An 11,998-nucleotide genomic window follows, 5' to 3' on the forward strand; every position below is an offset into this window, starting at 1 on the left:
AGATGTATTGATTGTTTCTCCTACCATATATAGAACAAAGAGAAGTTGGACAAGTTGCGGAGCCAGTCGGAGCAGTTCTGTACACGTCTGGGTCGGTACCGGATGCCCTTCGCCTGGACAGCCATCCACCTGATGAACATCGTGAACAGCGCCGGCAGTCTGGAGAGAGACACTGAGCTGGAGATGGGACCTCCAGGTGAGAACTCTGGGGGGGATCAATAAAGTTGGACTGAGTGGTAGTGAACACCACAGGGGCAGATCAGTGCTGGGACTCCTGTCTAATGAGTTCAACTTTTGATCACATGAAATTAAACGGATCATTGACCGTATAAGAGAGTAATACCTTTGACCTTGTGACGTCATGATGATTCTATAACTCTGACCCTGGCTGTGACTTTCTGCTGACCCCCGACCCAGAGAGGAAAGGGTCGTGGTCTGAGAGGAGGAACTCGAGCATCGGCGGACGGCGCTCATTAGAGAGAACCACCAGTGGAGATGAATCATGTAGCCTGACCAGCTTCAGACCTGCAACCCTCACCGTCACCAATTTCTTCAAACAGGTCAATACATACACTACCCGTCTACACACACCACACAGAAATGCTCATGTTAAATCATTTTCTTCTAGACTGAGCCGCACTCAGTCATGACACACACCACACTCTGCTACTCGTCTCACAAACTGAACTGACTTTTGTTTTGGTTTGTTCATTTTTGACAGGAGGGAGACAGACTGAGTGATGAGGACCTGTATAAGTTCCTGGCTGACATGAGGAGGCCGTCTTCAGTGCTGAGGAGACTGAGGCCAATCACAGGTACACCACCACCACCAGTGCTTCAACAAAGATCTTCTTATTTTATATTGTCGTATAAATGAGTTTAAGGGGCGTTGTTGTTTCTCCAGACGGACTTAAATCTGAGCTAGCAGCGAGCGTAAGACTGAGTCTGGCCTGAGAAACAGGTTTTAGTTGAGGTCTGTGTGTTGATGTCGTGTCGATGCTGTCTTGTTCCTCCAGCCCAGCTGAAGATCGACATATCCCCGGCCCCAGAGAACCCCCACTACTGCTTGACCCCTGACCTCCWGCAGGTCAAGCCCTACCCAGACAGCAGGGTTCGCCCCACCAGAGAGATACTGGAGTTCCCCCCCAGGGATGTCTACGTACCCAAACATCTACATGAAGTGAACATACACACTTGACATTACCCAACACTACCTACAGGTAATGAAACGATACCACTTACATTATCCAACACCACCTACAGGTAATGAAACGATACCACTTACATTACCCGACACCACCTACAGGTAATGAAACGATATTACCTACAGCTGTGTAAACACAACTCTACCAATAACACAACCCACTGAACAACACTGCAAGAGAACATGCATAGATATTAGTCTATAGAGCTCCAGTCCAATACCACCTACAGGGCATTGACATTGTTTCCTGACAGGTTGATGTCGTTCTTAGTCCTTCAAGGTAATGTGACACAAAGTCCTGTTTTTGAAAGGGTGTATTTCCACCTGCCTGTTCTGATCAAACACAGCGATGCCTGGAGGACAACTCAGAGGAACCAAAGGGTCTTTCTCCCTTCCACTCTCGCTTTTCTCTGAGCCATGGGGATAACACTACTGTAAGAACAGCAACACAATATACAGGCCTCCCTGACACTGCCTGATAGACTACTGCACACAATCTTGTGTTGTGTGTCCTAATCCCTGCTGCTATTTTAGTCAAGGTTAGAGGGAGAGCGAAGGCTCTTATCAGAGGAGAGGGAGACAGACAGAGAGACTTTGTGACATGGAGAGACAGATGGTTAGAGAGAGGGGCATAGAGAGAGATAAAGAAACAGAGAAAAGGAGAGAGGGGGCCCTTATCAGAGGCTGTTGACATGGTCTCTTTACCTGACATGGAACAGAGAGGAGAGAGAGGGGGCTTATCAGGGACTGTTGACATGGTCTCTTTACCTGACATGGGGCCAGAGTTTCCGTTAGCTGGCTTTTAGCCAATTTAAAATAAAATGAAAAGCCAATAAATACAGCTGTTGTCCCTCAAAATGACTGACCTTGCTAGCTGCTAGCTGAATTTTTTTTGGCTCCTTATTTAAAAAGATGGAGAACAAGCTAGCAAGGAAAAATACTTGGTACAGCCAACTACCACAAAAATAATATTGCGATATTGTAAAAAATAATATCCCGGTATATAACTGTATCGATTACATTTTCCCCCCATCACTAGTTTAAAAGCCAGAGAGGGGTGTGATGACTTGTGGTTGGTSACGTAGACAGAAGTGAGTTCCATTACATCAACAGCCCAGTTTGTTTGTTGTTTTTCTTGGCAAAGAATACAAAGGACAGACTTGGAGTATGTGTGTGTTTTATTTTGTCTTTATAAATGTTATATTATAAAGCGTTAGTAGTAAGAAACACAAAATATGTAACAGCCATTTTAGTGCAGCAGAAAGATGACACCGAGTAGACAGGAGACGAGGAGTCAATATGACCCAATGATATGATCAATGTAAATTACTAACCTTGCAGAACATTTAATGGAGCATTAGGAAAATGGTTTTAAATACAGTTCAAAAGACAGTGAAAATACTAAGCTCATATGCTACTTTGGAAGACCTATGCATCATGTTGATCTTGGTCTACTAACTTGTGGATGTTTAGTACATTCAGCAACCGCCACATAACAGGCAGCAATACAGCAGGGTAATACATGCTTGGTAGTAGGGCTGTTAGGATTATGTCGTTGTCACATGCACTTAACTTATTATACCAAAGCAGAGTGGTGTGTCAGTTATGTATTGCTTTGGAATCTTAAAAAAAAAAAAATCCGTCCTTCAGTTGAAAGTAACTTCTCAGTGCTGTTATTATGGCCCAGACCAGACAGTGTAGAACCATCTGACATTCCGTCCTGACCAAATCAACGCTTGTCGGTTAGGAACCCAAACGACCCCTCCCAGGTGTTACCCAACTCTATTGGCATTTCTTGAACCAATTTGTGAGGCCCCTTATTGGCTGACTGTGGTTGTTGCATCACTGACAAATCGTCTTCTTTTCTCTGACATGGATACGAATTGGCTGCTGACTTTTTATTTTTTCCTGCTGCAAACAACCCAGCTGCACTATCTGTTACCATGACAACATCATGTAACTGGGAGGGTGGGGTGGTCAATGGAAAGTTCCGGGCGAGGGGGGCATATGTGTTGTTACCATGCCAATGTGTTGTAATGGAAGGAATAGAAGGGTTAGTGGAAACTTGAGGCCAGGGGGACGGCTTCAGACGTGTCGTATGGAGATCTTGGTGGTCTTGAGGGAGTAGGAGATGCCCAGAGGTTTCCAGTGGATCCCTTTCCTCCTCATGGAACGACCCTTTGACCTCAGCCACATGTACCTGCCGTTCAGGTTGGTGTCGCCACAGGCGTTGAACCACCAGCCACCTGCAAGGGGAAAGAGTAGATTAAATTCTATAACAAGTGTAGAACCCATAGTCAATCTCTGTGCTGTCTGCTTGGAAATGTCTTTAACAGGTGTATGGTACCAGACTGTACCTGCATCGAGTGTGTAGTCAGTACCTGTAGTTGCATCGAGTGTGTAGTCAGTACCTGTAGTTGCATCGAGTGTGTAGTCAGTACCTGTGCCAGGAGTGTAGTAGTCAGTAGACCTACCTGTGTAGGTTTTGGCGCAGTTTGAGTCCTGGTGATTGTTGTTGTCTCGGTCCTTGGTGGAGAACCTGGTGTGGTTGCCCATGGCGTTAGGCAGATCTCCAGACAGGTGGGTGAGGTGGAGGGTGTAGTGGGCCTGGGGTCCCTCCAGGGTGAACTGGTACTCGACTGACCTCCTGTCTTCCTTCCAGTCCTCCAACTCAATGCGCAGGATAGAGTCACCCTGGCCAGCCAGGCTGTGGATCTTTATCAGGCCCAGCCAGAACTCTCCTACAATAACACAGATAACACACATACAATGTTAGACACTCCAAACTCTCCTCTACAACTCACAGGAAACACACACAGTTGTGGAATGTTCACATGGCTGTAATGGACAGTCAACAAGCACTGAGGCTGTTATTTTGGAAGCATACAGATAACAGACAAACATTCTGCCATCAACTGGCAATCGATCTGGAGCTGTAATGGACAGTAAAATTCTGACTTTCTGATGCTGTACTTTGTTTTCATTGGCTTCAGCTGTTTCTGTATGCCATGACTCCACAGGAAGTTGGTGGCACCTTAATTGGGAAGGACGGGCTCTTGGTAATGACTGGAGCGGCATAAGTGGAATGATATTAAATACATCAAWCATGGTCTCCATTTGTTTGATGCCATTCCATTTGCTCCGTTCCAACTGTTGTAATGAGCCGTTCTCCCCTCAGCAGCCTCCACAGCCTGACTCATGGTAAATAGTGTGAAAACAAGTTCCGACACTCAATACTCTTTTCCCCTAGCCTCTGGCTGTAGTCATGGGTGTGATGACATAATTGGCTAGGAGCAGCGACAGAAACGGACACTGAATAATTCATAGCCTAAAGGACCTGTGGCCTTGTTGGAATGCAGTAGGACTCTAGATCTATGGGCTGGGGTCCAAGCCAGGCTGGTYGAAGTGAAGTGCTGCAGGTGCTTTGTCTAGTCAAACAATGGAGGAAGTCAATCTGTCAACGGGGACCTGATAAGCTACAGTGACTGTTTCCTTCAGGATGTACTTAAGGGCGGTGGAGTGACTAGTTCTATTGGCTGTTTTCTGCTTTATAAAAGCTGCTTTGTAGACCGGAAACTATAAAAGATAATTAAGGAGATGGGATAATCCGGTATAGTCGTCTCTCTCACACTCTCACACACACACACACACACACACACACACACAACAGGACTTTTAACTCTGAATTGAGCCATAAAGATATTTTATGTTTTTTATCTTTATGTATTGACTGTCTCTCTAAATAACTGACAAAATGTACTGATAGAAAGAAATAGATCAATCTCACTTTCCAGATCCCCAAATCCTTTCTCGTACTTCTCCCATGTCTGGTCAAAATCCACGGACCCCTCCTCCCTGCGTTGGATGACTGTTGACCCTCCTGGGAGATGTGGTCAATACATGGAGAGGATCACAACAACAACAATGTCCAGTTCCTTACTGATTAGGGAAAGATGATTGCACTTATTTCCTTCTGATAGCCGGTTTGACCCTTCTTCCTATAGAGGAGATTGTTCAGTCTGGTTTTTATCTAGACTATGTCCATTGAAGTATTCAGATGATGTAATGTAGGGAAATAGCTTGACACATGGAATCTCAGACTTGTTTGGCTGTTCAGTCACAATGACTTTATGAAGAAAATGTAGGCTAATGACTTTCTTTAAAGTGTTGTCTTACCTGAGGTCAGTTCACAGTAGACATTGAAAGGCTCTGACTGATTTGGCTTGATGGGGTACACCCCACTGTTCCTCTCTCCTCTGTTATAAAGATCACTGCAGTCCACGGGTAGGTCTGTGTCCTCGCCACTGGAGTTGCCTGTCAGGTACTCAAACATGTCTGGGGTCTCTGAGTCSGAAGCCATTGCTTTGTCAGTCGCGTCTTGGAAATGATCGATGCTGATCTGGAATAGCAGGCAAACATAACGTTATGGCGTTGTCTTGTTAAATATTTGTGTCCTTTCTATACACTGATTGGACAGGGATGAAATCTAACTGTAGTTTTCAATAAATGGACATTACCTTTGGTCTACTGTATAGAAGTGGAGACCCTCTAAGCAGCAGAGATATGTACCTTTTCCTCCAGAGTATTGATCTTAGTTTTCTGTTGGTTGAGCTGATCATGCTGCTCCTTCACAGCTTTCAGCAGGTCAGTCATGGTCCTCTCCTGAGCCTCAATCACATCCTGAAACAGACCAGTTGACACTGTCTCGTTAATGATCACATTTAAAGGACATTTTCCAATAACTTGAAGTTAAAAGCATTACTACTAATTTAAAATTGTATGTTTTCTTGAGGCTAATAACTGAAACTTCTCAATGAATTCAGCAATTGGAATATTTAGTAGGATGTAATTGTAAACATGCAGAAATATGTTGAATARATGCAGCAGAAACACATCTTATTAAAAAAAAAACATTTCACATTGAATCAAAATAAATTCTTCCTCTTCGTACTGATTAGTGTGAGTTACGGACAGCAGCGTACCTTGAGTGATTTGATCTCACTGAGCTGCTCTCCCGGCATCATGCTCTCAGACAGTCCCTTCAGCTTCTCCTCCAACCCCCCTACTTGACTCTGCAGCAAGCTCCTCTCCTGCAGAATACTGTTGATCTTGGCGTTGATCTCCAGTGACAGGTTCCGGATCTCCTCGTTGTTAGCCTTCAGGAACGTGGTGGTCTTCTTCAGCTCCTCCTCTTCTTCCTTGATCTCTGAGGTGACCACGGAGAGCTGGTAAAAGGAGCGATCGAAGTTGGTCAGCTTCTGGAAGATGTCGTTAATCTGGGCTTTCGTCTTGTGAACAAAATCCCTGAGGCTCTGACCCAGCTGGAGCAAACCGTTGGCCAGGAGACGGACATCGTCCAGCATAGCAAAGCGGGACTTGGCCTCAGCTGGAGGCTGCGTCTGGGGCTGGAGTTGAGAGGGCATGGTGGGATAGACCCTGGAAGAGTCCCGAGGAGCTGCCTGGGCTACAGACAGACCAACCAGGAACAGGAGGCAGAAGACCTTCATGGTTAAATCTCTCTGTGTGCAAGAAGACGAAAAGAAGTAGTCTCGCTCTAATGCTTTCACTCTCTTCTTCCTCTGTTCTGTCCTATGTCTGGACTTCTCACTCAGTCTCTCCCTCTACCTCTCTCACTCACTCCCCCTCTCTGTCTCTCTCTGCTAGAAAGATTTGAGAGTAGCAGACAGGTCTGTGTTATATACCCCCATCCAGCAAGGGGAGGGGAGATTAGTTGATCATTAAGCCCTGTTATGCTTGAGCTACTGTGCCCCCTGAAATCCCCTTGGGAGCCCCTTCAGCCCCCCGCCCTCCAAGAACAAACAAATCATGTAGTGAGCGAACAGCAAATACACCCCTTCAGCACAACAGCAGCCCCCCTCTCCTCTTTACACCCACCCTACTCCCATCTGCACTACTCTGCTTTAGCTGACCAGCAGAAAGCCAACAATGGAAGGCCATCAGAGTTTTGATGGATCATTCGTCCCAATCAATCTCAGATCTCACCTCATAGCAGCCACACCTCACCGTGATTGATAATACAGCATCCAGTTGATGTCTCTGGATTTGATTTAACATCCTGCTGAATCAGCCCGGCGTTACTCTCCCTGGGGCCTCTTGCCGGGTCTAGATGAGGTGTACTGAATGTACTGGCGGATTGATGTCATTGCTATAGGTTTTGCTGTAGTTTGTATTAGGGGGGGGGGGGGGGGMGGGMGATGTGCTAAGTTTGAACATGTATGAACTCATCTTGGTTATTGTTTGATCATTCTGTTTTAATGTAGTCTGGTCTTTCCGATCTTTGTCTGAACATCTAGTGACTTCTACTGAAAAGAAAAACCGGAGGAAACGTGCTGACTTGCCTGCACCTTTTTCAAGCACTCTTTGGCATAGTGTGTCCGCTCGTAAAATATATTTTGATGGGAACTCTTAGTCAGTGGTTTGTTCTTGGCTGTTTGTTCCAAAACCACTTTACCATTACTGTACATACTGTATATCCACTAATGATTATTACGAAGGTGGGCCTAAATTCCTGTGGCCTTCTGTTTCCGTATTGAACTCCATTCTAGTTCTGTAATCTGACAGGGCTGCGATCAGCGTTTCTCTTTGTGAGCGTCCTTTGTTCTTGCTACTTAGCCAAGATTATCTTAATGCTCCCAATAATCTGACTACTTTGAGCTTTTGCTCAAACTGTGTTGGACAGCAACTTCCCTACAACAGCGTTACTTCCTGACATATTGTGGAGAGGTAGCTAGCTTCTCCTTTGCAGAGCAAAGTTGTCCGAGTGAAATTTTATCATTTATGTTTACTGTAGTGCATGACTAAACTCACCATGCTGTTACAGACACAGGTAACTCTGGTTCATAGCACTGCATATACACTGGCTATTTACTCATGTGTAAAGAGTGCAGAGACCCCTGGCTGCAATATGTTATTAGTAAGAGTGAGTTTCTGAGCAAACACATTTCCTATCTGATTCTGAGCTGTGCTTGTTTAGCTTAATGCTGGCTACATGATTCCCTACTCCCTATACAGTGCCTTCAGAAAGTGTTTGACTTTGTCCACATTTTGTTGTTACAAAGTGCGGTTAAAATTGATTTAATTGTCATTTTTGTCAACGATCTACGCAAAATACATTTGTATAAAAAAATAATGAACAATTAAACAGTAATATATCTTGATTAGATAAGTATTCAACCCCCTGAGTCAATATATGTTAGAATTACCATTGGCAGCGATTACAGCTTTGTAAATCTGGATAAGTCTCTAAGAGCTTTCCACACCCATTTTTATTATTTTCTAAATTTTTCAAGTTCTGTCAAATCGGTTGTTGATCATTGCTAGACAACCATTTTCAGGTCTTTGTCATAGATTTTCAAGCAGATTTAAATCAAAACTGTAACTCGGCCACTCAGGAACATTCACTGTCTTCCTGGTAAGCAACTCCAGTGTAGATTTGGCCTTGTGATTTAGTTTATTGTCCTGCTGGAAGGTGAATTAATCTCCCAGTGTCTGGTGGACAAAAGACTGAACCAAGTTTTGCTCCAAGTTTTGCCTGTGCTTAGCTTCATTAAGTTTTTTTTTTTTTTTTTTCTTAAACTCCGTCCTTACCCTATTACAAGCATACCCATAACATGATGCCACCACCGCTATGCTTGAACACATCTAATTTATTGTGTTATGTTTAGGGCAAATCCAACACTTTGTCTTCAGGACAAAAAGTGAATTGCTTTGCCACATTTTCTGCAGGATTACTTTGGTACCCTGTTGCAAACAGGATGCATGTTTTGGAATATTTTTATTCTGTGCAGGCTTCCTTCTTTTCACTCTGTCAATTAGGTTAGTATTGTGGAGTAACTACAATGTTGTTGATCCATCCTCAGTTTTCTCCTATCATAGCCATTTTTTTTATTTTACTTTTATTTAACTAGGCAAGTCAGTTAAGAACAAATTCTTATTTTCAATGACGGCCTAGGAACAGTTCAGGGGCAGAACGACAGATTTTTTAAATATTWTTTTTACCTTGTCAGCTCGGGGATTCGATCTTGCCACCTTTCGGTTACTAGACCAACGCTACCTGCCGCTCCAGGTAGCCTAGTGGTTAGAGCGTTGGAACCCACTGTTCCTAGTCCTCTGTAACTGTTTTTTAAAGTKATTGGCCTCATGAAGAAATRCTTGAGCGGTTTCCTTCCTCTCCAGCAACTGAGTTAGGAAGGATGCCTGTATCTTCTATAGTGACTGGGTGTATTGATACACCATACAATTGTAATTAATAACTTCACCACGCTCAAAGAGATATTCAATGTCTTATTTTATTTGTACCCATCTACCAGTAGGTCGGTCCCCTCTTTGAGAGGCATTGTAAACCTCCCWGGTCTTTGTGGTTGAATTTGTGTTTGAAATTCACTGCTCGACTGTGGGACTTTACAGATAATTGTATGTGTGTGGTACAGAGATGAGGCAGTCTTTCAAAAATCATGTTAACCACTTATTGAACACAGTGTGTCTATTCAACTTATGTGACTTGTTAAGCAAATTTTTACTCCTGAACTAATTTATGCTTGCCATAACAAAGGGGTTGAATACTTATTGATTCGACATTTCCGTTTTTATTTTATATTAATAATTTGTAAACATTTCGAAAAACAATTCCACTTTGACATGATGGGGTATTTTGTTTAGGCCAGTGACAACAAAAATCTCAATTTTATCGATTTTTAAATTTAACACAACACAACAAAGTGTGGAAAAAGTKAATGGGTGTGAATACTTTCTGAAGGCACTGTATGTTCTCCTTCCTACATCTGTGGGGAGCACAGACAGGGTCCAGTATTCACATTGGGACATCTAGCAGGCCTTCAGTGGGAGACGAGTGCTGTCAATGTAACTGGTCCGGGCCTGCCCTGATGGCCTCTTACTTTGACCTCTGCCTGACCTTTTAGAATGACCCAGGGGTCTTTTAACTTATCTTTACTGACATGTCCATGGTTCATGCCATGGGTCGGCAATCGGCAGGATTGGCCAGTTTGGGTGCAGGCTCTTGTTCCAGCCAAGCACTAATACACCTAATTCATCAATTCTAGGATCCAGTTGAATTGTTGATTAATTGATTAGTTGATTTGATCCCTCATGCCATGATTCATAACTACTACTGTAGCTAATAGTAACCTATTCTGTTGAGCTGCTGTGTGTTGTTAGGGCTGGAGTTCCCTGACATCACTCTCTGCATGCGTGCCATGCTTTGTGCCCTCCCACACGCTGTGTTTCACCTGCCTGGTGTCTAGGACTTGGCCTTTAATCTCTCAGTCTGTAGACACAGTAAACAATGAACTGTCCCCTTTGTGTACCCGTAGGGGATGAGGATGGTGGGGTTGTGTACCCACTGGGAAGGGGAGGGGCTGGGTTAAAGGGGGCTGTGTGGGGGCGGGAGGCCCAGGGGTTTGAAACAGTGCTTAGGCATGGCTTGGTTTGGTAAACACACACAGCTACTATGAGTCAAGTCATTTATTAACCTGAGATGAATCTGTTGAGGCTGAAGGACCAAGAGGAGAGAATTGACCGTGTGGCTAAAAAGGAAGCCAGGTTCATAGGTGTGTAAGAATGGCTTCTGCCTGGAGATTATTGCAATTACATCATTCTAAAATCAGCATGGATGCCTCAATACAGAACAAGCAAGTTGGAAAATGTACCCCTTTTTTACCTAAATGTCATTGAGACTGTGACCAGCGAGTGAGAAAGGGAAAGCGAAGGAGAATGAGTGGATTAGGGATTCATGGTTTGACTGTCGTCACAGCTGTGGTCCTTGGTGACCCTCCCACGCGGAGGGATCTACGTCACTGTGGTCAGGCTGCTGTGCTGCGGCTCTCTCTGACTTCCTGTGGCTGTCACCCTGGAAACCCTTCACCGTGTGTGTCCAGCTCGTTGACTGAAGCCCAGCTGATGTTGGACCTATGGGCTATCTCAATCCTTCTTTGATGGGAAATATCAATGCAAATTACATCTTCATTGGTTGTTTAGTCTTGTCCAAGTTAGTGATGAACACTATGCCTCTGATTTTGAACAGTGACTGTATTGAACATATACAGTTGACCATAGCATTGCCCCCCCCCCCTTGCACCCTGAGGTGGGTCATCCCAGCAGAGAATTTAGGGCAACTACAGTTTGTGTGTGTCCAGAGTGATTGACAGAACGAGCCTCCTTCTCCACCAATCAGTGCCACAGATGCCAACAGTGATGGCCTTGCTCACTCCAAACACTGACCATTGATGACTGTACAAATCAGATACTACTGTACAAGTGTGTTGTATTATGGTGAGCTGTGATATGTACAGTACATTTATATGGGGTATGTATGTAATGTCCTGAGGAGAATGATGAGGGGAAAAGGTTGTGAAATTCACTCAATGACCTGTCAAAGTTGCTGCTATGTCAGTTGAGCTCATGTTTTTCTGTTTGGTTTCAAAATGTGTCTGTGTGTTCCAGGAACCTACTGTATGTGAACCCACACAGCCTGAACTTCGCCAACCGGCAAGGCTCCGCCCGGAATATCACGTGAAAGTACAGTTTATGAACGGGGAGGACCCAACAACGCTATGCGGTAAGCAGTGATGTATTGTACACATGTAGGTACTGTCTGTCTGCCGTGCCGTGCCGACACAGTTTTCAGAGATGCTTCTTATAAAGTTATTGGGGTATTTTAGTACTTACAGGTACTGCTGCACAATCCTCGGCTGAATTCTTGAAATGGATTGTTAAGCATAATGAATGGTGTTCATGTATTTGAGTTCTGTTATCTAA

The 11,998-nt window shown here is 44.3% G+C and overlaps 2 protein-coding genes across 2 annotated transcripts in view; one reads left to right on the forward strand and one right to left on the reverse strand.

The window, feature by feature from the left end:
* The window catches only part of dock7 (dedicator of cytokinesis 7), a 64,851-nt gene that overhangs the window by 9,706 nt on the left and 43,147 nt on the right, over window positions 1–11,998 (forward strand). The window contains 5 exon segments of the mRNA XM_024003795.2: window positions 34–196; window positions 418–560; window positions 722–815; window positions 1,017–1,160; window positions 1,202–1,220. Coding sequence (XP_023859563.1) covers window positions 34–196; window positions 418–560; window positions 722–815; window positions 1,017–1,160; window positions 1,202–1,220 — 563 coding nt within the window.
* On the reverse strand, window positions 2,373–6,876 carry angptl3 (angiopoietin-like 3). Its single transcript, XM_024004051.3, has 6 exons — window positions 6,187–6,876; window positions 5,774–5,884; window positions 5,381–5,603; window positions 4,992–5,084; window positions 3,679–3,945; window positions 2,373–3,450 (listed from the first exon to the last, which is right to left on the reverse strand). Exons 1-6 carry the CDS (start codon window positions 6,709–6,711, stop codon window positions 3,290–3,292), a joined length of 1,380 nt encoding a protein of 459 aa, XP_023859819.1. The 5' UTR covers window positions 6,712–6,876; the 3' UTR covers window positions 2,373–3,289.

The sequence above is a fragment of the Salvelinus sp. IW2-2015 genome, linkage group LG16 (assembly GCF_002910315.2).
Source record: "Salvelinus sp. IW2-2015 linkage group LG16, ASM291031v2, whole genome shotgun sequence".
Lineage (NCBI taxonomy): Eukaryota > Metazoa > Chordata > Actinopteri > Salmoniformes > Salmonidae > Salvelinus > Salvelinus sp. IW2-2015.